At 39.7% G+C, this 26,891-nt stretch overlaps 1 protein-coding gene across 1 annotated transcript in view; it reads left to right on the top strand.

Moving 5' to 3' along the window:
- Positions 1 to 26,891, top strand: part of farp1 (FERM, RhoGEF (ARHGEF) and pleckstrin domain protein 1 (chondrocyte-derived)) — a 118,514-nt gene that overhangs the window by 62,961 nt on the left and 28,662 nt on the right. The window contains exons 6-15 of the mRNA XM_056453920.1: positions 137 to 234; positions 5,187 to 5,301; positions 9,338 to 9,485; positions 10,596 to 10,691; positions 11,045 to 11,208; positions 11,473 to 11,541; positions 12,692 to 12,767; positions 13,357 to 14,629; positions 24,202 to 24,389; positions 26,505 to 26,506. Of these exons, the coding sequence (XP_056309895.1) occupies positions 137 to 234; positions 5,187 to 5,301; positions 9,338 to 9,485; positions 10,596 to 10,691; positions 11,045 to 11,208; positions 11,473 to 11,541; positions 12,692 to 12,767; positions 13,357 to 14,629; positions 24,202 to 24,389; positions 26,505 to 26,506 (2,229 nt within the window). The remainder of the gene's footprint in view (positions 1 to 136; positions 235 to 5,186; positions 5,302 to 9,337; positions 9,486 to 10,595; positions 10,692 to 11,044; positions 11,209 to 11,472; positions 11,542 to 12,691; positions 12,768 to 13,356; positions 14,630 to 24,201; positions 24,390 to 26,504; positions 26,507 to 26,891) is intronic.

The raw sequence follows: 26,891 nt of genomic DNA, 5'->3' as shown, positions 1-26,891 counted from the left end.
CAAACACACTCTCTCATGTCGCTTCCTATGTGTTGTTAGCTCAGATTAGAAACACGAAGATCAATAGTGTAATTGTTGTGTGGATTAATTGAGTGTATAATGCTGTGTATTGATTCACTGTTTCCTCTGTTGACAGGTATCTGTTCGCTCTGCAGATTAAACATGATCTGGCCTGTGGACGCCTGACCTGTAATGAGAGCAGCGCCGCCCTGCTGGTGGCTCATATAGTGCAGTGTAAGCAAATATTTACAGTTGAAGTCAGAATTATTAGCCCTCCTATATGTTGTTTCTAAACATAATAGTTTTCACACATGATAACTCATTTCTAATATTGATTTATTTTATCTTTGCCATGATGACAGCGCATACTATTTGACTAGATATTTTTCAGGATACTAGTATTCATCTTAAAGGTTGCTGTATGTCAGTTTTGGGCTCTTCTAAAGCATAATAATACCATCATATGTTTGCAGATATTCAGAAACATGCTTAGTGAACATTCTTGTTTATCTGAAAAACAGTGCTGAAGTCAGATATTCTGCTTTAAAACATGTGCATCACGTGTCAAAACGTCTGTCTTTGTTTTGGTCATTTAACCCGCCCACTGCCAGCTTAGCCAATTATATTTCAGCACCCCGGGTTGCCTTGGTGGAAAACTGCGTATTTCATTCATTTGGTGAGAAAGGCTCTGAAAGCATGCGTCCGTGACCGAAATGTGACCTCCGGTGGACAGTAGCTGACCGGAAATGAGATGCTCATTCAGTTCCACATGAGGTTATTAATTAGCAAATGATAGAAATATTGTCGGCGCAACAGCCTAGTGGTTAGCATGCTGACATATGGTGCAGTAGCACTTCAGGGTGTCCAAATCCCGGCTTGAGGACATTTCCCTACACCCTCCTTTCTCTCTCTCCAACTTCGCTTCCTGTCTCAATACTGTCCTATCTAATAAAAGCAAAAAAATCTAAAAATTGAATCTTAAAAATAAATAAATAAATAAAACAATGTAAATATTACAAGTGTCAACATTAGGTGAGCAGGTTACATTGTAACCCCGTGCCCTACCACCACGCTCTGTGATGAGATACGCAGTGATGAGCAGTTTGGCTGTTTGCACCAGACGAAACATGGCAGAAATGTAAACACAGCCATTCAGAAGCACAGAATAGTGCACTCATGAAATGGTAAGGTTTATAATCTAATAAATACATATTAAACCTCTTTAACATTATTAAATGTAGATGCTTAATCACTGATATGTGTTTAGTTCTTAAGTTCAATTTCAAACTGTTTATTTTATTGTCCAGATCTGATCTGAACTATCTGCTGTTGCTTTCAGTATATGGTAATAAATGTCAAGTAAAATGGCATTCAAACTCACATTATTAGCATTAAACACTGAATAAAGCACGTGAGGTGTACCTGAGGTGATCATTGTCAGTTCTGTTGTTCACCTGTGAGAAATAAAAGCCGTTTCTACTATATCAATATGAGGTGTTGGTTTGGACAAAACTCCTATTAAAATGGAAAATATTCCTTCTATTTGGGTGCCGTTGCTTTTAACACAGTTTAAATCACTCAATCTGGCAACCCGCTTACGTTTGTTTTGATCCAGGTGTGCAATACCTAGTTCAACCACCGGGTGTCAAACTTACATACTGCACCTTTAAAGTGACATTTAAAGGCTTAATTAGGTTAAAGTTAGGGTGATTAGGCATTGTATAGTGATGGTTTGTTCTGTAGACAATCAAAAAATAATAATTATTTAGGGGGCTAATAATATTGTCCTTAAAATGATCTTTAAAAAATTAAAAACTGCTTTTATTCTTGCCTAAATAAAACAAATCAGACTTTCTCCAGAAGAAAAAATATTGTAGGAAATACTGTGAACAATTCCTTGCTCTGTAAAACATCATTTGAGAAATATTTAGAAAAGAAATAAAAACTCACTCACTCGAATAATTTGACTTCACTGTATGACAAATTCATTTTTAATTTTATTCTTCATAAAAGATGCATTGCTGGTTTTGTGCGGGTGTCTCTTAAAGATGGATCATATACTATTATTTTATTTTCTATTACATTTGCAGTTCAATTTTAGGATTTAGTAGCTTTGTGGTCGTTATTTTTGAATTGTAACTTGTTTTTATTTTATTATGGTTACTCTTTTTGTTTCCATTCATTTCTTTTCGACTAAGTCCCTTCATTAATCTGGGGTCGCCACAGCGGAATGAACCGCCAACTTATCCAGCATATGTTTTACGCAGCGGATACCCTTTCAGCCGCAACCCATCACTGGCAACATCCATACACACTCATTCACTCTCACACACACACACACACACACACAACAGACAATTTAGCTTACCCAATTGACCTATTCCACATGTTTTTGGACTTGTGGGCGAAACCGGAGAACCCGGAGGAAACCCACGGCAACATGGTGGAGCACATGCAAACTCCTCACAGAAATGCCAGCTGACCCAGCCAGGGCTCGAACCAGCGACCTTCTTGCTGTGAGGCGATTGTGCAACCCACTGCGCCACTGTGCATTTTTGTCCTATTATATAATGTAACCGTTATAAATGAGTTAAGATTTTGGTTAACATGTAGGTGCATAATATATTGAATTCTATTTAAAACAAAAGTTGTCAGCATATAACATAAAATCCGATTGTATACCCTTATAAATGTTATATAAGATGTTTATAGCTCTATATGCAGCTGAATTCAGACATACTTGAATGTAATTTTCTTTTGACAGATCTATTACACATAACATGCATCACTTTTTGGTAATATGTTTTTATTTGTTTGCTTTATTAAAACAAGTAATTGATTGTAAATGTTGCTTAAATGACCTGAGATTCAATTTTAATGTTTGTTTTTATGCTTTCAATTGTAATTAATTGCATTCAATCTCAGAATAGGTGAATCATTTTATTTTATTATAATATTATTATAATATTATAGTAATTTTAATGAATTATAAGGCTTGCTCTTTCAGCTGATTCACTTTGATTTTTGAGTTCACACAAGATGGAATAAAATTGCACCGAAACATTATTCACTCAGAAAATCACTAATGTATTTCACAAGTATGACAAGTAACATTTAATTAAAAATTTAGTGTAAAAAGACTGAAATAGTACTTATGGCTCATTTCCACTGACTGGTATGGTACGGTACGGTTCGGTTTGGTATGGGTCACCTTTATCAGGCTTGCGTTTCCACTAACAAGGGTACCCTTTTGGTGGGCGTGGTGTATGAAAAGTTTCAGTCGACGTCATTCTCACTCGAGGAAATGTCTACAATAAAGCTGTACGGGTCACTTACATATCATATGAGAAGCTCTTCTCATAAAACAGATGCTTTATACACATAAATACTTGTGTAGAAATGTTTATTACTAACTTTTCTATGAACATGAGTTGATTATAACTGCAGATCAAAGACAGTACGAAACAGCCTACTGTAACGTCTGTAATTATATTAAATAACTAAATAAATGAACATATATAAACACATACAGCCCCTTACAGTCTCCGATATGTTACCAACTACAGAAGAACTACACACAGCAGACATTTCGTCAGTATTTAGGTTCAAAACAACACAATATATAGCCTACAGTCAGTGTAAACCTCTCATCTGTGTCTGTAATCTTCAGCAGCACATGTAGCATCTGTCAGACAGTAATTCCATCATTCCCAGTTCATATTAGTCCAAAAGGTGAAGATAATAAGTTAGTTAATCATGGCATTTTGTTCATGTTTGCTGAAAAATAATGTGCTCCTTTATTTCCGGCTTCTCCTTTGTTTCTTCACGCTTCACTCTCGCGTTTGTCAGTGTCTGACAGGATCGGGTTTCAAAAGCACGTCAATAATCACGCGCAGGTTATTATCATCAGCTCATGAAGTTTGTTATTTCAGATATAATGTTAGACGCGCGTGAGCGCTAGCAAGAAAGCGAAACCGCTCGCGCCTCAGACTGGCTCGTAAAAAACTACGGGGCACAGGGTAAATCTGCTCTTCTTCTTGTCTTTGTGGCTGTTCATCCAGACGACGACAAGGTTTGTTTGAGCCCAGATCGACCATGGCTCGTTATTATATGTATATATCATTCCGCTGTAATCTCTCGCTGTGCGTGTATTTCAAACATGGCTGGTTTTTTGTTTTCATTCTGGCTTGTTGCGTAAGCGAATGACGTATCTCTGTAAACCAATAGCGTTCAGCTGTGCGTGTGGCTCCGCCTTTTGGTACCCTTTCTCGTGTTTGGTACCCTTTCGAAAGGGTGCCGAAAAAGTGGTACAGTACGGTTCGGTACGCTTTTGACAGTGGAAACGGCCATAAAAGCGTACCGTACCGTACCACTCAGTGGAAACAGGCCATTAGTCTCTTATTCACTCCTTAATTTTTTAGTTTCCAGTACATGTGTACTTCAGAAAATTAAAAATAAATGCTTAAAAATACTATTAAGTACAACAGACGCATTGGGCATGCAATAGATATTATTAAAAAATCCAATAATCTATTATTAAATCTCTACCACATAAGCAGAGTGTTTTCTAGTGTATTATTGTTTGTTGTAGTCAAACTAATGCTTCAGCAGGTTAGCTGGCTGTTTGTTTAAATGACGTTGCTGTCATCGGGAGGACAGATCTGATTATAGTCTGTGTCATCGCTCATGCAAAACCATGTTCATATCATGTCAGACAAGCTCTGCTTCCACATCATCACGTCTCAGACTGGTTTGTTGCTATGGAAACCGCAGCTGAAGATGATGAGAACTAGTGTAGCATCTTAATATAGAGACTGACCGGTTGTAAAGAAAAAGAAGAGACATATTGAAGCCAGTTACATACGGATAAAGCTCTTATAATAGCAGTGATTTGCTAGAAATAATATTATTTATTTTGAATATCTGATTATGTTTAAAACTTTGGATTTGTTTGTCGACTGATTCTTGTTGTAAATATGTCTAGCAAGATTTTTTGGTGTATAAATTCGTTGCTCGTTATGAAATCATTACATCATATAATATTTTAGTCGGTGTCTTTGGTAAATCATGGACAAATGTAAGATAGTCAATATGTATTGCACAGAAAAGTACAATTGTTGTTCTGAGGTTAAAAAGCCCATATTCACCCATATCATGCAACCTTGTCTCTGTTTCTTTGATTACAGCTGAGATTGGAGACTTTGATGAAGTGCAGTGTAAACAACATCTGCTCAACAACAAGTATATTCCAGAGCAGGACACACTGATGGACAAGATCATTGGATACCATCGCAAACATGTGTGAGTGTGAAGTCACGACTCAATATAGGCAATTCAGTTGTTTGAATTAAAGGATTCTTGCGTTTAATGTACAATTTGGTCTAGCTGACATCATTACATGACCACCTAGCAACACCCAAAACATCCTTAATCACCCCATATGGCCTGGAAACCACTCAAAATGCAACCAAAACCACCCTCACAAAGCTCTAGGAATTCTCCAAAAAATCCATAGAAGCCATCTAAAAACATCCTAGAATGCACAAACCCTAAAAAACTTTTCAGATCACCCTAGAAACCTCCTAACATCATCCCACATACCACCTGGCAACACCCTAAAAACTCACCAGATCACCCTATAACCCACTTAGCAGCAGCCCATAAACAAATCACCGTAGAAATGACCAAAACATTACTAAATCCTACTTAGCAACAGCTTAGCTAACACCCAAACAATATTGAGCCCCACCTACCAAATCCGTCCCCCTCACTTTTAGAGACAGTCCATTTAGAAACAGGTGATTAATAATTATATGAACGTATGATCTCATACAGCCATCCCCCCTACTTTTAAAATGTCCACTACGCCCCTGCATTTAACAACACCCTAAAAACTCCCCCAAATACCAAAGAAACAATTTAGCAACACCCTAAAAACTCCCCCAACCACCCTAGAAAACATTTAAAAACACCCTAAAAACTCCCCCTAACACCATAGAAACCATTTAGCAGCACCCTAAAAACTCCCCCTAACACCCTAGAAACCATTTAGCAACACCCTAGAAACTCCCCCAACCACCCTAGAAAACATTTAGCAACACCCTAGAAACTCTCCCTAACACCCTAGAAAACATTTAGCAACACCCTAGAAACTCTCCCTAACACCCTAGAAAACATTTAGTAACACCCTAAAAACTCTCCCTAACACCCTAGAAAACATTTAGCAACACCCTAAAAACTCCCCCAACCTCCCTAGAAACCTTTAGCAGCACCCTAAAAATTACCCCAAACACCCTAGAAACCTTTAGCAACACCCTAAAAATTACCCCAAACAACCTAGAAACTATTTAACAACACCCTAGAAACTCCCTCAAACACCCTAGAAATAATTTAGCAATACCCTAAAAACTACCCCAACCACCCTAGAAATCATTAGCAACACCCTAGAAACCTTTAGCAACACCCTAAAAATTACCCCAAACACCCTAGAAACTATTTAACAACACCCTATAAACTCCTTAAAACACCCTAGAAATAATTTAGCAATACCCTAAAAACTACCCCAACCACCCTAGAAATCATTAGCAACACCCTAGAAACCTTTAGCAACACCCTAAAAATTACCCCAAACACCCTAGAAACTATTTAACAACACCCTAGAAACTCCTTAAAACACCCTAGAAATAATTTAGCAATACCCTAAAAACTACCCCAACCACCCTAGAAATCATTAGCAACACCCTAGAAACTCCCCCAAACACCCTAGAAACCATTTAGCAACACCCTAAAAACTACCCCAACCACCCTAGAAACCTTTAGCAACACCCTAAAAACTACCCCAAACACCCTAGAAACTATTTAACAACACCCTAGAAACTCCCTCAAACACCCTAGAAATAATTTGCAAACACCCTAAAAATTACCCCAAACACCCTAGAAACCTTTAGCAACACCCTAAAAATTACCCCAAACAACCTAGAAACTATTTAACAACACTCTAGAAACTCCCTCAAACACCCTAGAAATAATTTAGCAATACCCTAAAAACTACCCCAACCACCCTAGAAATCATTAGCAACACCCTAGAAACCTTTAGCAACACCCTAAAAATTACCCCAAACACCCTAGAAACTATTTAACAACACCCTATAAACTCCTTAAAACACCCTAGAAATAATTTAGCAATACCCTAAAAACTACCCCAACCACCCTAGAAATCATTAGCAACACCTTAAAAACTCCCCCAAACACCCTAGAAACCATTTATCAACACCTTAAAAACTACCCCAACCACCCTAGAAACCTTTAGCAACACCCTAAAAACTACCCCAAACACCCTAGAAACTATTTAACAACACCCTAGAAACTCCCTCAAACACCCTAGAAATAATTTGCAAACACCCTAAAAACTACCCTAACCACCCTAGAAAACATTTAGCAACACCCTAGAAACTCTCCCTAACACCCTAGAAAACATTTAGCAACACCCTAGAAACTCTCCCTAACACCCTAGAAAACATTTAGTAACACCCTAAAAACTCTCCCTAACACCCTAGAAAACATTTAGCAACACCCTAAAAACTCCCCCAACCTCCCTAGAAACCTTTAGCAGCACCCTAAAAATTACCCCAAACACCCTAGAAACCTTTAGCAACACCCTAAAAATTACCCCAAACAACCTAGAAACTATTTAACAACACTCTAGAAACTCCCTCAAACACCCTAGAAATAATTTAGCAATACCCTAAAAACTACCCCAACCACCCTAGAAATCATTAGCAACACCCTAGAAACCTTTAGCAACACCCTAAAAATTACCCCAAACACCCTAGAAACTATTTAACAACACCCTATAAACTCCTTAAAACACCCTAGAAATAATTTAGCAATACCCTAAAAACTACCCCAACCACCCTAGAAATCATTAGCAACACCCTAGAAACCTTTAGCAACACCCTAAAAATTACCCCAAACACCCTAGAAACTATTTAACAACACCCTATAAACTCCTTAAAACACCCTAGAAATAATTTAGCAATACCCTAAAAACTACCCCAACCACCCTAGAAATCATTAGCAACACCTTAAAAACTCCCCCAAACACCCTAGAAACCATTTAGCAACACCCTAAAAACTACCCCAACCACCCTAGAAACCTTTAGCAACACCCTAAAAACTACCCCAAACACCCTAGAAACTATTTAACAACACCCTAGAAACTCCCTCAAACACCCTAGAAATAATTTGCAAACACCCTAAAAATTACCCCAAACACCCTAGAAACCTTTAGCAACACCCTAAAAATTACCCCAAACAACCTAGAAACAATTTAACAACACTCTAGAAACTCCCTCAAACACCCTAGAAATAATTTAGCAATACCCTAAAAACTACCCCAACCACCCTAGAAATCATTAGCAACACCCTAGAAACCTTTAGCAACACCCTAAAAATTACCCCAAACACCCTAGAAACTATTTAACAACACCCTATAAACTCCTTAAAACACCCTAGAAATAATTTAGCAATACCCTAAAAACTACCCCAACCACCCTAGAAATCATTAGCAACACCTTAAAAACTCCCCCAAACACCCTAGAAACCATTTATCAACACCCTAAAAACTACCCCAACCACCCTAGAAACCTTTAGCAACACCCTAAAAACTACCCCAAACACCCTAGAAACTATTTAACAACACCCTAGAAACTCCCTCAAACACCCTAGAAATAATTTGCAAACACCCTAAAAACTACCCCAATCACACTAGAACTCATTTAGAAACACCCTAAAATCCTCCAAACACCCTAGAAACCATTTAGCAACACTGAAACCTTTAGCAACACCCTAAAAACTACCCCAAACACCCTAGAAACCATTTAGCAGCACCTTAAAAAACCTCTCCCAAATGCCCTAGAACCAATTTAGGAACATCCTAGAAACTCCCCACAAACACCCTAGAAGTCATTTAGCATCATGCTAGAAAGAATTAGCGATGCCTTAGAAGCTCTTATGTACCGTAACCTCCTGGTTTGATGGTTACTAATTAAACGGACTCTTCAGGGAGTTGTTGTTGTTATTGCGTGCAATTTGTAGATCACTTTGACATTTAAAGTTCAGCCCACTTTTAATTTGGGAGGTGGCAGAATGCTGTGATGATAAATTAGACGTGCACTTTTCCTGGATGCCGTTTGTAATGCGCTCCTGAAGTGCTGAGATTTGAGGGTGTGCTTATTAGGATTATATGCCCAACATTTAATTGTCACACAAAATGTTGTCAGCTTCTACGTTTTGTACAGAAGCGCTTGATTTTGTGTGCACTTTAATGTTTCCACAGTGGACAAACACCAGCTGAATCTGACTACCAGCTTCTGGAGATCGCACGGAGACTTGAGATGTATGGAGTGCGTCTTCATCCGGCAAAAGATCGAGAGGGTACAAGACTCAGCCTCGCCGTGGCTCATTCTGGTGTTCTGGTCTTTCAGGTGAGTTTCAGCTGTTATTCCTAAATAAAGAAGCTTACTTGCTCACACTTTATATTAGGTGGCCTTAAGGTAGCCGGCAGCTAGCTCTCTGCAACTCACATGGTCGCCCACTGAAGCTAAGCAGGGCTGTGCCCGGTCAGTACCTGGATGGGAGACCACATGGGAAAGCTTGGTTGTTCCCAGAAAATGGTGTTAGTGAAGCCAGCAGGGGGCGCTCAACCTGTGGTCTGTGTGAGTCCTAACGCCCCATTATAGTGAAAGGGACTCTATACTACTCAGTGAGCACCATCTTTAAATGTTAAATGGAGATCCTGATCGTCTGTGATCGTTAAAAATGCCAGGATGTCCTTCGAAAAGAGTAGGGGTTTAACCCCGGCATCCTGGCCAAATTCCCACTGGCCTCTGTCCATCATTAACCTCCTAACCATCCCCATATCATAATTGGCTTCATCTCCTCTCATTGACTTTGTCTCCTCTCCACCAATCAGCTGGTGCAATATGGCTGCCGTCGCATCATCCAGGTGGATGCTGCACCCTGGTGGTGGATGAGGAGATTCCACCCAATGTGCTTGTGTACATACGTTTAAGGAATTACTATTATTTTTAAATATGTATTACACTGAAATCAATCATTTGTTACAATGTACTCATTGTGTAAATGCATGTTTTTACATTGTACTTATGATTGATTAAATACCTTCGTCTGTAAGTAATTTCGGTAAATACATTTGTAGTTACACTTTTCACCATGCCTTACATCTTAACCCACTCCTAAACCAACCCATACCTCCACACCTGTGCCTAACCCTACCCATAGCCCACTACAAGAGCACCAGAAGTGTTCTGCAATACATTATGAAGACAGTAAGTACATTGTATTTATGTTTTGTTGCAAGTAAATAGTAGTTAAGGCCACCTAATATGAAGTGGGATTGCTAACAGTACTTTTTTTACAGTGAGTTTTGCCCATTATGGATGTGCTCGATTACTGAAGCAGCGATAGTTATTAATTTATGTTTCTATTAAAGCGTTCTTGTTCTTTTATTGAATATGTTGTGGTTTTAATGTCTTGAATTGTGTTTAAATGCATTTTTTATTTAACCTTTAAAGGGGCACACCAAGATAAATGCATTCAATTGGTCTAAAGTCCGGAAACTGAGCTTCAAGAGGAAACGCTTTCTCATAAAACTACGGCCTGATTTGAATGTAAGTGTTTTTTCAACATTACATTTTTATAACAATATCTATATCTTAATGCTGTACCTCATACGAGGACTTGGTTCACAAATAACACTAGGATGTTTTCACTTTAAAACACGTACGTTTTATTATGTTTACACCTTGCATCAACACTACTCCATCACTTCTGACATGAAAAATTAAGCATTTTGAGAAGCCGAAGACCTTGTTTTAGTTTGACAATGGTGCTGTTTTAAAATAAAAATGCACTAATGTAAACACAGGCTCAGTGCTTGCATAAATCACTACTTTGTTCCATTTGTCCTGAAGTTTGTGTGTGTGTTTGAGTCCAAAAGACCTGTTTCTGTTCTCTATAGCAGAGTAACTGTCAGGATACTCTGGAGTTTATGATGGGAAGCAGGGACTGCTGTAAGGTGTTCTGGAAGATCTGTGTGGAGTACCATGCCTTTTTCCGCCTGTTTGAAGAACCCAAACCCAAGCCTAAACCAGTTCTGTTCACCAGAGGTTCCTCCTTCAGGTTCAGGTATTGTAACTGTGCACTTAATTCTGTCTTAAATAAACATAAGTGATGTCTTATGCAGTTCAGCCCATCATCACCATTTAGGGACATTTAGAGACAACTTTTGCTTAATCACCCCGTTTCTCTGGTTCTGCATATATTCTGCATGCTTCCATGTGATAAATGATCAGAGTGCTTGGCAAATGGTTAATGTTTTGACTTGAATGTTTTCTGCTTTTCTCTTTGCTTTGGATCTTGTCGTTCATCGGCTGTGTATTGTGTCATTAGTGGCCGCACACAGAGGCAGGTGATTGATTATGTAAAGGACACTGAATTCAAAAAGGTTCCATTTGAAAGGTGAGATTCTCTGTTGACCTTTGTTTAAATGTCACTGCATTCATTTCTCTCCAAATTAATAAACACACCCACGAGAAAGAGAAAGTATGAGCACAGTTAGCTATTTCCAAAGTACCTGGATTGAGATAAATGAAATGACTTTTTGCACTTTTTTAGATAATAAAAATGCATCTAAATACCATACAACACACCTAGAAATGTTGTGGAATGTCTTAGAAATCACACCTTAGAAACCATGTAGCATTGCCTTGGAAGTCATTCAAAACATCCTGAAACCCCCCCATAACAACACCCTAGAAGCAACCCAAAAACCATCGAAATCTCATAGCAACATCCTAGAAATAAACTCAGTAGTGTACTAGAAACCCCCTAAAACACAATAGAAATCACCCATAAAACGACACACATGAAATCTTAGAACCCTACCTAGCAAGAACCTAGAAACCACTAAATAAATCAGTCTGCTATCTAACTTTGTCATAGAAAACACCATAGAAATCAACTGATGACACTATGGAAACTACCTAACAACACTCTACAAAACATACTTGGACCCCAGAAGCCCCACGACACTATATAGAAACCATCCACCAAGTCCTAGAATCCCTCCAAAGACCACAGGAATCACCCAAAACATTCTAAAACCTGGCAAAACCCACACAAAGCACTATATTAGAAACCTACTAGTAACACCCTAGTAACCCCCCCCAAAATTCCATAATACAAACCAGTTAGCAACAGCAAAGAAACCACTCAAAACCACTCAAAACACCATAGAAACCCCTAGCAACACCCTTGCAACTACATTCAAATTATGCAAAACTGGACACACCTGGCAAAGCCCTAGAAACCACCAGAAAAACCACCTAACACCCTAGGAACCCCCTAGCAAAACCTAGAAATTACCATAAATTACTAGAAAGCAACAAAACAGCAAATAGCAACCCCCCTTTTCCACCAGGTACACAAGTTTAAGCAATATATAAAAATCTAGTTGCTATTTTCTAGCAGTTTCATTGCAATCAATGTGCAATACTTGAAGCCTTTTCATTAATGCATATTAATCCAGTCAGCCAACAACCATACGTTAGCTTAGTTTAAAAAATCCCCTTGAAGAATTTACTAATCATCTTCACTCTTCCATTCTCAGAAAACACAGCAAAATCCAGTCCAACAGCAATCTTTCTCCATTCCCATCCAGGCAGAGTGCTGAGGGTCAAGGAGAGGTGAGTGTGATCTATTTTAGTGCAGGAGCACAGTAGGAATGCAGTCAAACACATTTTTCAAGCTTAAAGTCAACCTTTAACCTTAAAGTCTGTGTAAAAACCAAAAATGACAACGTTTTTCTTGATATATAGTGTTCTGGTATAGTGTTCTGGTCAAAATCTGGCCGATTGGTTCTGCATTTGAAGGACGGTCCTTTTTTTGTTGATGTCAGTTTGACACTTCTTACACAATATTCTTAACTACACTCCTCTTATCATTAGTTTTCTGAGGGATTAATGTGCGAAGAGTAAGCCCTGTCCGCTTCTCAATAGTTTATTTCAATTGGAAGTGCATCAACAAACTAAAATAGAAATCTCAGCAAGTTCACACAGACTTCGACATTACCATAACACATTCCTAGACCTATTGTAAATGGTTTATTGGTAAGAAGAAGTGTAAGTACTTGATTCACTTCTGATAGATTGAACTTGGTGTATATATATACATAAAGTGAATCGGCATCCAAATGCATTTTATTGTCGACTCTAAAGTGCCAGTGTTAAGAGGTGCCTCTCATGCTCTTTCTTCTTGAACATCTTTGCATTTTAGATGTTGCAGAGGAATGCCAGTGCTTCAGGACACCAGGCGGACTCGCCTCTTGGGCGCACTCAAGTGACTGTTGAAAACCCGTCTCTCCAGCGTTACACCGGGGGCCTAAATTCACAGACCAATGGATGTCGAAACGGGACCAGCGACGAGGCAGATGCTCGATTAAAACCATCCCCATCCAAGCAGCAAGCCGAGCATCTGAGCACAGGTCTAGCATCGCATTCTGCCAAGGGTAGCAGCTCCTCGATACCTTACATTGACTGCAGTGATATAGATAGTGAATACGATGTGGTTAACGGCCGCATCACCAGGTCTCACTCACACACACATGACAATGATGAGGTTGAGCCAACAGGCCGTAGAATACGCAATGGTTATGGAACTGGCCAACACAATGGGGCAAGCAAGTCCAGATTTAGGGAGTCTCCTTTGAATACTCGCCGGTTGGCTCAGAGTTCAGATTCTTTCAATGGTAGTCAGATATCTAATGGGTCGTTTTGTGGTAACGGATCACCACGTGCTATGCCTCTAAGCAGTACCTTGGTGGATGAATTGTTTCAAGGTATGGATAGACGTGGTTTGGTGTCACCTGCTTCTCATTTAGTTGGTTCCCGAAGTGCAAACTGTAGTCCGGTGATGAGCAGTTTTCATAAAACAAGCTCCCTGAACAATCCAGAACAGATTGGGTATAGTGGTCGCAGACGATGGGATGATGGTAGCCATTACCTTAGCAATGGTGGATCTGGGAGCGAGGCTCAGCATTATGGGAGCTACTCCCCAATTGTCAATCGATCTCCACACTTGCAGAAACTCCAAAACGGCATGCGCAACCGTTCTGACACCGATCCCATGATTCTAAGCAAGTTGAGTTCAACCAATGAGCCTCGATCTTTGGTCTCCAGGGCTGAACGTATGGCTGCAATTGAGAGGCGTGTGGCTGCTAATGGGATTGGAACATCCGGCCAATCTCGATCCAGCAATGTCCAGCGCCTGTATGGAAGCAGGCTGAGTGCTAATGATCACAGTAGCCCTGTGCATATGATTGATGGTTCTACTAGTAGTGGAACTGAGTCTAGTGATACTGAGTCGGATGCAGGCAGCAACTCCTACTGTCAGCCCCTTGTCTATGGAAACCCTGGGGCGGCCAATTCTTCCCCTTTGCCCCAGAGCAAGTTCTCCTTTGGCGGTCTACAACTGGAGGATGAGGGCCAAGGGGGAGATGATGGATATAGGTATCCCATCATTGATGAGGATGGGGCACAGTTATTCAACTGCTAGAAAGGATGTGCCTGGTTATTAGTTGATTTAATGCCAATTTTGCTACTTGGTCTCTCTGACAGCTTTTCCACTGCACAGTATGGTACGGTTTGGCTTGGCTTGCTTCGGTTTTTGCTAGGCTTGGTTTTTATTTCCAATGCAGTTTTTTTTGTACCGCTTAAAATGGCTGGGATGGACCTTTTTCACATTTTCAAGTTTCTCAGTAGCAGAAGTCGTCATAGTTAGTAAAGTTAGAGCGCAGTGAATGGGAGAGTACAACAAAGAATTGTTTTACAATCCTGTTTGCTGAAATAATAAAAAAAAAACTCAATGATGGTGTTATCAAGACTTTAAGAAAAAGGAAAACTGATAACTAAGACTGATAATGGCAGCCAGAAGAGAGAACAACGTCAAATTTACTGTTCTGCCCCATACACACTGCATTACAAACTCCTTGTATTCGTTTTTCGTAATTTGATGCTAAGATGATATCATGCATAAATAAATCCATATAAATGTTTTTTAAAAGAAATCTAGTATTATAAAAATTATAAATTTACAAAAATTATACAAAAAGTATTATAAAAATTTGAAGGCCTTAAATTGCTGATGATCTTCAAACATGTCATAACGCGTATTGTGAAAAGGGTCCATTATTACTATTGTTGACTATATATAGCAATATAGTTGACTGCCTCTACTGCTGTGACATCATCAATAAACAAATGCACAACACAAACCAACTCAAAACTACGGTGGCTGAGAAGTGCAAAACAACATTACAAAGTGTGTAACATTTTTACGAAGCTCAAGGCAAATTTACATTTTGAAAAACATTTTTACCTATTAAAAGACACAATTACGTAGGAAAAACAAGTTTACCAAGGACGAAACAAATGAACATTTTAGAAAAAAATTTACATGTCGCAAAACACTTTTACAAGTCCTGAAACAAATGACAGATTACAGATTCTTTACGGAAAGGGAATGTACTACATACTGGGAGTGATGTAGAATGTACCACACACCGGAAGTGATGTAGAACGTACCGCACACCGGGAGTAACGCAGGGAAAAGTGTTGTTGGTGAGCGTGGTAAATCCGTACTATGGAGTACATGGTGTAAATAAAGTTTATGGTGACAGAACGTGGACTGCAGTCGAGGGTTGTTTTGCCCATTTTGTGGCAAATCAATGAGCAGCTTAATGCGGTTTTGCTTTGCGTGTGGTCAGTGTTTGGAGATTCTAAAGGACGCGGACCAGACGGAAACACCAGACATACAGCATCAATGTGTTCAATTCAAGTCTACACGGTCTAAATATGTGTTTGAAGACTCTTAACAGTAAACTGAAGGAAGCCGGTGTTACGGTTTAACTGGTGTCCGTGTTAACTGGTGCCCCTTTCCAGATGTGAACTATTCACGTTTGCAGATTGGCAGATTCGTCACTTTTTCACAGCAACAAAACATGCCCATACCAAACAAATATTCTTATTACTTGGTGTCAGTGTGAACATTATTGATTTTAATATTCGTGTGGCAGAACAGTATATAATCAAAATTAATGTAAAGAAATAATTATAAATGACACGTCATCAACGGGATTCGAACCAAGTCATTGATTATGAGTATCAATCAACCTAACTGAGCTAACCAGGTGTACATGGTGAGGTCGGTTTCGATATCTTTATCAGTCAACATATGTCGTGCTTTGATTCCATGTACTTCCGTTTACATGTTTCTAAATACTCTCACGCTGACAATGTTGTTTTGCACTTCCCAGCCACCATAGAAAACACTATTGTTTATATAACAGGTTTAGTGTCTCATGTTGCAGATCCAATGACGCTGGAATTGAAAATTCACTCTGATCAATGGGTAATCAGCAAAGTCTGTCACATTTTGGTAATGGTGTGGATCACTTAAAACCTCACTTAAGGGACGATTAAAAAAAGTACAAGGTAATAGGTATGGAATACAGGGAAAAGACTACTAAATTGAGCCTTGCCCAACTGAACCATGCCATACCATGCAATGGAAAAGTGCCTTTGAAGGTTTGTTGTGTAGTTTCTCTGCCACTAGTGGCTCAGAACAAACATAGCATAGCATGGCCTGATGTAACATTGACTAGTTGCAAATTTGAGACTTTCTGTTTTGCAGAAACAGGCAGTGTTCAGGAGTTAAATTGGTGACGCTAGTTGAGACTACACACTTAGCATATTAACAGCGATGGTATTTTACAAGAGGTGTTAGCAAAAAGGCTGTTCTACCAGAAGGAAATACTGTAGTATTTAACTTATATATATATATATATGCACAATACTTAACTATTACTTTGAGATGATTAACTTAAGATTGAAGAGGAATTACTGCAAAGTGCCATGTCTGTGAATGTAGTCAATGGATTTTTGTTGTGGGATTGTTTAAAGAGGTTATCAATATTACTGATAACGCATTGAGTAGTAACTGCGTCATTTTATGAATTCTATCTTTATTGATAATCACGTAGAAAGAATGAACTACAGAAATATACAGAAACATGACATGCCTTCACTCAACCTGTAAATACCTTTGCTAGTCATAGCAGAAGCTAACATACAGTATTGCTGCTGTATACTAGTGATATGACAACAAATTTACAAGATATGAATGTCGAGTGTTAGGTTTGCTAGTTTACACTTGCGACTTAAAGTTTGTGATGGATGATTTTGTCTAAAGTTGAACTACGCTACACTTATATTGTCATATAAACAGATCATGCATGCTGGACTGTGTGTTATAAATGAAGAGATTGTGTATACATAACATGCTATTAGCATTTATCACACCTCAAGATATTTTCAAGCATGATGTCTTCATTCTAACTTTTTATTATTTGCTAGTTTTTGAACTGGTGGAAGAAAATCTTCTGTGTTTCTTCTCGGGGTGGTGATCCAGTGGCTTCGTCGTTTGCTTGCCCATTTCCCAGCATGCATCACTCCTTTAAAAACAATTCAGCAACATTTTAAAGATCTCATTTTGGTTTTTGTTTTGCTTTGCTGCCTAATTTATTTCCCCCTTTAAACAAACTGCTCTGGCACGCCTCATCAATGTCATCTGTCTGTGGTGCATTTGCGATGCTTGATGTCCACTTGATTTATAAGCATATTAACCTGTGCTCAGGTTGCATTGCATTTAAGACTTCTCCTGCCCAGTATACTTGCAGCATGTATCTCTGGAATGCCTCACCTTGTCTTTTTTTTCCCCTCTTTTCTGGAAGCATGTCAAACTGTCCTTGTCTGCAGCTGTCTTTTTTTTATGTGTGTATAAGACTGTGCATTGACACGAGGTCCTGAAACGCAGTGGTCTTTTAAGGTGGAGATGGATGTAGGTGAGATTTGGACAGGCTCAGAGTAAGAGTAAGTTTTGAGGCTCAGTATGTGAAGATTAGGAAGCTTTCCGAGAGCTGTCCCAAAATGCCCTTTGACTTGAGTTCAGTCTGACCTTTTAACCTTCATTTTAGTTTTTTGATATCTTGTGCAATTCCGTTTACACTTTTAGGGCGTACTCACACTAGATACAGTCGCCTTAAACCGTGCAGAAGCGCGCTTGTCCCCCCTCCCATTCTTCCCCGATGGCCTGCACTGATACTGCATTTTACCTTCTGTTACGTCCTTTTAGATGTTAATATTAAACTAAGGGTGTTTGACATAACATGTGAAGTTTTCAAACTAATTTCGAGAGGAGCACGTGATATGATTGACTGCAGCTGGCCACTCATCTACATTCACTAGTTAGCCAATCAGATTAACCCCAACTCACTATAAGTAGCCTAGCTAGAACTACTCTCTTATCTTCGTTTTCCGAAGAAACCCCCCATCCACCCCTTCTCTTCCTTTCCTTCTTTTACCACGGGGAGCTCTCGAGAACCACCTGATCTCGTACTCCCCTCATATGCTCTATGGACCAGGCGGGTGCCCTGGGCTCACCTATCTCCGAGCTCAGGGTTCTCTCCCGGGACAGCATGCTAAACTTGCTAACAGTTATCAAACAATATCTAAGTGTGAACTCTTGAAATAATAGTTGAGTGTGTGTGTGTAACAAATGGAGGGAGAAAGAAACGACTGAAGAACCAAATATCACTGCAATTGTTTATTGCCCATACTTCCAGTGAAAATATAATATACAGTGAAAGAAAAATATTTACAATAAATAAATGATGAATTACCTGGGGGGAGAGGAAGTAGTTAGATGTGCTTAAATCAAAGAAATAAATATAACAAAACTCAGTAACTGTTTTCAACAAACTAAACTAAATATGAAAAGAAAAGCATGAAAAGAAACATCTTCAACGTACCAAACGTCTTAACTAAACTACTCTAACTAAAAACAAAACATACACAAAGCAGCACATTCTCCTGAACCTAATGAACTAATACAAAAGATAAATCTCGGTGTTGTATATCGCACGACTTACTCACTCCTACAATCTCTCCGAGGTATCACTCAAATACATCAGTTAACTGGACAAGTTCACAAGCAAACACATTCAGATCTCAAAACTTTAGACAGGAGAATTAAACACAAGCAAAACACATTCTCTCAGACTAGCCCTCGCAAGAGAGACTGTCCTCACAGAGACCCACAGAAAGAGTAAGAGCGACAAGGAGCGAGAAATGGAAAGAGATAGAGAGAGAGATCCCCATCGCAGTTTGGGCTCTGCTTTTAAACGATACGCCGACCGGCGATTGGTGGCGCAAACCCAGCGTCAGCAGCCAACGTCAGAAGGTTTGCAGAAGGTGGCAGCTGACATGCAACGAGGGGTTCGCGTCTTTAATAAACTATAAAAGTTCTTGTTCATTGAATAGTAAAAATAATTAATAAATCCATATGAAAAGAGTCCCTTACAAGTGACGTCACGTCTTCAATTTCAAGCTCAGGCGCACTTTGCACTCACATTACAGGCGTACCATGCCAAACCTCAACCGAACCCCGCTCTGGCATACCTCTTCCAACCGGGCAGGGCTGGCCAACTGTTCCATGCCTGCGCCCAATTCAATGCATTCACACTTGTCAAACGAACCAAGAAACGCACCCGGGAATGGTTTGGATAGCCTAGTGTGAGTGCACCCTTACAATCTCGTCTAAAGATCTCTAGGGTTGAGACACACCAAGCCAATACCAAACAACTAACTCTGACGAAACCCAACTGTGTTGTTGCTTTGCGTCGGCTCACGTCTGGTTCCATCTGGACCAAAGAGCTGCCCGTGAACACACCAAACGGATGACATCCGACTGAAACAAGAGTGTGTGCGTTCTGCGTCTGCATGCGGGGATGTGTCTTTATGCACCACAGGGGGCAGTAGTGTTTTCTTTTCATTCACGACAAGACACCGGAACTTTCAATGCACATGTGCAAAGCGTAAACAAACCAGCGTTCAGTGCCATTATCACAGTAATTGTCACTCACAATATAATCTGCAAATATTTGAGAAATGTAGCAAATTACAGCCGGTGTCGCAATCACCAGTGATCTAGCCCAGTGTTTCCCAACCCTGTTCCTGGAGGCACACCAACTGTACATATTTTGGATGTCTCCGTTATCTGACCCATAAACTTCAGGTTTTGGAGTCTCTTCTGATGTGATGATAAGAGGATTCAGGTGTGTTTGATTAGGGAGAGGTTGTAAATGTGGACTGTTGGTGTGCCTTCAGGAACAGGGTTGGGAAACACTGATCTAGCCCATGCAGATCGCAGGAGAATTACAAATCTGCCACCAAAGGAACGTACCTGTACTCACACACCAGTTTGAGTTCACACACACGGCTGGTAACTCATGAACTGATTACCTGGACATTATATTAACCTCTCGCACACACATGCTCCTGTAGCATTATGAAGCGTTAATCCTGTCTAGTCTTTCCATGTTTAGATCCTTGCCTTGTTTTCCCTTTCTTGATTCTTTACCGCCTAGCCTGACCTTTTGCCCTTTTTCGACTATGACCTTGGATTACCTTTTTGCTTCTATTTTGCTCCTGTTTTGACCATTGCCTGTCTGACTACTCTTAGTAATAAAGAACCGCACGTGGATCCTCACCTCATTGTCCCAACCCGTATGTAACAGCCAGCCTCTGCGTTCCTTCTTGACTCCATTGTTTACGTGCTATGCTGCTGCATACGTAACATTTGCACTCTGATTCATTGCTGAATAACCAGCTGAATCATCAGCTGAATCCGATTCTACATGTTAAATCTGGTCAACAAGCTCCAATTTTAACCCAACAAGAGGCGACGTGTGGAACACGACAACTTGATTTCACCAAGTAGGACATGTTCGTGGATTAACATCTATGTTGATCCTGGAACAACATTCCCATCAGCCAATATGTCCCATCAGGGATATGTTTACTGTTTATGTTAAGTTTAAATGTATGGTTAGGTTTATGCACTTCTACATGAGTGTTATCTGACTATTATTCCCCTCTGATTTTGGGAATCATTTACAGTTATGGTTGGGTTTAGGGGTAGGGAATAGGTATGTATTACATTTCCCCCCAAAAAATGATGTACCAGGATCAACATATATGCTAATCCAGGATCGCATCCTACTTGGCAAAATCATGACTTGCGTGTGGAACGCACCAAACCAACAAACCTGACCGACAGACCAACAAGGCCCAATGGCTGACCGTCAGCTTGGTGTGTCCCAGCCCTTATAATCTATGCCAAATGCCAACTTTTCCTTACTTTTGCATGGCGATCTTATGTCAGTGAAAGATTTAGAAAGTGTTCGCAAAGCCATTCGCAAGACCACTGCCGTTTCTGGGCCTGTTTAAAAGAAAGCATTGATGATATTTATTGAAAAGCGTTAGTTTTGATATGATTGTGCATAACTCTCACCCACCCAGCATTCCCAATGATCTGTATTTTTCACTGTCAGTGACTAAAGTAGCGTTCCTAGTTGTTTTTTTTTGTGTAAATTACGCTAAAATGTAGGTTTTATTGGACTTTTCTTCAGTGTATTTTAATGAGGCATGCGAAATGCTTCAGATATTTGTGTAATATATTGTAACAGTTCTTTTTAAGATACGCATAATTATCGGTGCAATCACATGTGCACAGTTCACCATAAGTGTATGTGTTTACAAACCATCGTACATATACGGTACTACTCTAAATGACCAACTAAGCATTTAAAAAGGTGTTTTAACTACTTCTACGTTGCAATACCGTAGCACCTATAAATGGACTTTCTAAACTTGTTCATCTCCTGGAAATTCTGTATGATTCTGTTATTTTTTTACAACTACACATCCCCCCTTTGTCTTACTTCTTGAACGATCTAACATTGTAATTTAATGTGTGTTTAGTAGCAATAAAAATTGGTTCTTGTGAAGCGCGGGTTTGTTTTACTCCGGTCACCCCTAGATGTTAGCGTCCCCCTCGTGTGTCTTGTTTTGTGGTAGTGTAGCCGTAGTTTTGTAGTTGTTTGTGTTGCATGTTTGACGACGCATATGTGTGCGTGCAACCACAAGATTTTTATCACCAGATTCTTCCAATAATGGCTGCAGTTCGCATGTCGCATCTCATTCGTGCCAAGGCATGGGACATGAAAACGTTGCTGGGCAAGTATGTGAATGTACTTGTGTAGTGAATGTAGTCTGAAGATAAAACTGCTCCCTTCCTCATCATCATCCAGGGAATTTGTCATGCATTTCGGCAGTGTCCTCAGGCGGAAATCCCAGACTGGGATGCTGTGACTCACTCATGTCTGGATCCCGATGTGGCGCTGTCAGCCGTAGTCCATTTCCAAACACTAAGTGTGTCGTGCAGATTTACCCCATGGCCATGAGCTTGATAAATCCAGAATCATAGAGTGTTAAGGATAAAAATGTCAAAACTACCCTGCGGAAAACCTGAATTTGTGTACTTGTCTAAATTGGTTGGACCATCAAAAGCTGTGTGTTTTACTAGTAAGACTGGTAGCAGGGATGTAACGATGAAAATCTCTTCAAATATGATTCGATGTGCATAACTAATTATGATGCAGTTGGCGTTTATATGAATCCATCTCTGATTTCTTTCTGTTTTTAGAGAAATATATGTGGTATTTGGAGTTTGTAGTGTTCTTAAGTGTAGCGCTGCTTTGTTTATGGTGTAATCTAGGCGGGGTTGCCAGGTCCAAGAAAATTCTCAATCCTTATCAGAATTCAAAACCCATCCAAAAAGGATGAAAAGTAGCTCTTTTTTTGCTTGTCTAATGAGAGTTGCTGGATTCTCACGATACACATAAGTGTAGATACAGTACATTTTAATGTACTGCCTGACTTTCTGCACACCAAACAAAAAGTGGGCGTGGCATTCTGCTCATTTAATGTGTGACAGGGAATTTTTACTTGCTTGCATTGTTTTTTTTGGGGTTGCCAGGTAAGCATTTCAGGATTAATCTCCATTAAGGAATGATTCAGTTTTCATTTTTTTATTTTCTGAGAGAGAAACATTTTGGTAGCTAAAAAAACAACTTCAAGTAGCTAAAAAACTATCTTTAAACTTTTTTTTTTCAACAAATTACCCAAATTTTGTGGGAAAACCGTGACTCTGGCAACACTACATCCTGGAAACACTATATCACTACTGTAAGCGCCACCTGTTGGCAGAGAGAGAAACTGCCTCTTTGTTTAATGATTAAAATCCAGTGGCTGACTCTACTTTTAAACGTGAAGAGCACAGGCCTTACATGATTAGTATAGAGAGATTATTTTATTTGTTTAGCTTTTAAGATTCGTTATATTTCAGTTTCACAAAGATACACATGTTTCTATCTAGGGCCTGGACAAAAACTGACATTGAGATATTTAGTTTGTTTGCGATAAATATTTCAATATGAATATGATTTCACAAGATGACTTAACTCTGTTTAGACAGGATTCATCGTTTTACATTGATTGGGATTATTTTGTAGAGGAGCATCTGCATAAAAAGCAAAACAATTAAACTGATGCAAATGAATTTAGCTAAAAACAGAGCTAAAGAGCTAAAAACAAGACAATTTCTTCCATCGTAGCTAGTGTGGCACAGATGCTAGAACCCGCCTTTACGCATGCGCGACATCGTAAATTGTATGGCAAGTGTAAACGCATGAATTGGATATGGGTCACAATTAAAAGAACGTGTAAACGGGCAGGTAAAAAAAATCAGATATAGGCAACAAATCGGAATTGGGCATACAGAGCTAACAGTGTAAACGGGGCTTAATAGTAACTCTGGAGGCCCAAAAATGGCGTGAGCCCTTAGAATCGTGAGATCAGTGAATCGTTACATCCCTAATTGCAGCCTTGCAAGTCAATTCTTGCTGTTTACAAGTTAAGCTTCTTTTTCAGCAGGCTAGTTTTACTAAGCTGCACCCTAATCCTAGCATTTAAAGAAAGTGTCTGATTGTGCTCCTGGAGGGTTAATGTCTTACAAAGTTTATCCATAACTCATGTAAACACACCTGAAGCAGCCGATTAATAAACTCCTGTGAATGTGTGGAGCACAATCACACACATCCTTGATTTAAGTGTTTCTGAATGATCATCAAGGCTTCAGCATGACCTGCCTGTTCTCCTTCAGGTCCAGTGAGCTGCAGTCCTCAGCACAGCGAGTCTCCGTCTGCAGGACAGCGGATGGTGAACGGCCAGAAGCAGAGTCTGAGCGTCGGCCAGAGTCCTGACGGACGGCAGCCCTCTCCTCTCACCAGCCCGCTACTGAACGACGCCGGATTCATCCGCGCAGACGACGAGGACGAGGTTCGGAGGAAGGTTTGTCTTTTGGGGAATGAGGATGAAGGGAATCGTACATCTGTATTCAGTAAATTTGTATAACTAGCACTTCTTGAGTGTGTTGCAAGCCTCAATTGTAAGTTGCTTCATGCAAACGGGTGTTCATTAATTCATTTTCCTTCAGCTTAGTCCTTTATTCATCAGGGGTCGCCACAGCGGAATGAACCACCAACTTATCCAGCATATGTTTTGCACAGCGGATGCCCTTCCTGCTGCAACCCAATACTGGGGAACACCCATACACACTCATTCACACACATGCTCATACACTACGGCTGATTTAGTTTACCGAATTCACCTACAGCATGTGTTTGGACAGAAATCCCAACTGACCCAGTGGGGACTCGAACCAGCAACCTTCTTGCTGTGAGGCGACAGTGCTAACCACTGAGCCACCACTCCACCTGAATATATTTTATGTAATTTCATATATACATAGAATAACCAAACTACAGTCATAAATAAACGCAGTGAAGCAAATGTTAAAGAGAAATCTTAACAGTCTTACTGGTGTCCGCTATAGAAATGGAATAATCAAATGTACTGTAACATTGAATTAACTCAGTTGTTTTTAAGGTAAGTGGTTGCAAACATGTATATGAGATGAATTTAAGCAAATAAATTAAGGCGAACATTGGAATAATCAAATGTAAAGTAACATTGCACAGTCTTCGTCATATAAATAATTCAATAAAATGAATCTTCTTGATGCATTAAAGCCTCTGCACAGTAACGGGCCTCATAAACACGTGCAGATGATGAAGTTTCACTCAGTTATGGTTCAATACTGCAATGTCTCTCCAAATTTCATGTGTTTTGACCTGTGGTTTCTGGTCAACTATAAATCAGACTCAACTTTGCATATCTTGCGATGTGACTATTGCGGACGCACATGTTGCGATATCAATGCTCAAACAATATATTGTGCAGCGCTAACTGGCATTATGAAAACTGAAGTGAAAACTACAAAATGCATTGAACTACAAAATGACAGTATTAAAAAAATATGTATAAATAATAAGAAAAAATGCAAAAATAGCAAAATTACTAAAACTTTACAATGAAACTGAGAAAAAGTAGAGAGTTTGATAATATAATTAATCATTTCAAACTCTTACAATAGCCGAATGATGATCTACAAAGAAGTGATTTGTATTTGATGCTAGTATGATTTAAAATAAATAAAAATGAGATACACATGCAGAAAATTGTTATTGTTTGTCGGTGCCAGTGGCGTAGTGGAAAGTGCACTGACACATGCATTCCGATGTTCACGGCGACCCGAGTTCGATTCCCACCTCGAGGTCCTATGCCGATCCTTCCCCTCTCTCTGTTTCCCACACGTTCCTCTGCTGTCCTGTCCAATAAAGGTTGAAAACTCCTAAAAAAATATATTATAAATGTTTTTTTATTATTTAATTCACCCGTAAAACATTAAAATAATTGAATATTGGCTGATAAATGCACGGAAATATGATGCATTGACTTAACTCAGTTGTTTTAAAGGTAATTGGTTGCAAACAATGTATACGAGATGAATTTAAGCAAACAAATTAAGGTGAACATTGCTTAATTTAATTTGTTGGTTTAAATTTATTCATTCATTCATTTTCCTCCGGCTTAGTCCCTTTATTCATCAGAGATCGCCACAGCAGAATGAACCGCCAACTTATCCAGCATATGTTTTACACAGTGGATGCCCTTTCAGCTGCAACCCATTGCTGGGAAGCACCCGTACACACCTATTCAGACTCATACACTATGGCCAATTTAGTGAATCAGTTCCCCTATAGCACATGTATTTGGACTGTGGGGGAAACCGGAGCACCCGGAGGAAACCCACTCCAACACGGGGAGAACATGCCAACTCCACGCAGAAACACCAACTGACCCAGGGGCTCGAACTAGCGACCTTTTTGCTGTGAGGCGAACGTGCTACCCACTGCGCCACCATGCAGCCTTGTTTAAATTCAGCCCATATAAATTGTTTGCAACTGCTTATACCTTAAAATAAATGACTGACCAGCTAGTTTCTCTCTTGAGCACCAGAAAGGATCATGTAGTTGTTTTGTTGTGCTGTTTCCGTCCCCTCAGCAGTACATTTCAAGCACCCTTGTCTAATTCCCCCACTTTAGAGTTCTCTGTGCCTGGATTGAAAGTGCTCCAGACGAATTAATGCTATGAAGAGAAGTGAAAAAGGCCGCTTTGAAAGGTTTATCGTCACAAGTAGCGCTGGATTTTGGTCAAGTGTCTCTGTGGACATCTCAGAATAGGAGACCCAGATAAACTCAACCTAAATTCCAGTCTATTTAGGGCAGATTATGTAGCGGCGGAGCGAGCGGCTCAGTGAACAGTGAGAGTTTTACTTCACTCTCTCTCTCTCTCTCTCTCTCTCTCTCTCTCTCTCTCTCTCTCTCTCTCTCTCTCTCTCTCTCTCTCTCTCTCTCTCTCTCTCTCTCTCTCTCTCTCTCTCTCTCTCTC

The sequence above is a fragment of the Danio aesculapii genome, chromosome 1 (assembly GCF_903798145.1).
Source record: "Danio aesculapii chromosome 1, fDanAes4.1, whole genome shotgun sequence".
Classification (NCBI taxonomy): Eukaryota; Metazoa; Chordata; class Actinopteri; order Cypriniformes; family Danionidae; genus Danio; species Danio aesculapii.
The sequence above is the reverse complement of the archived record's forward strand: the minus strand, read 5'-3'. Positions and strand labels throughout refer to the sequence as shown.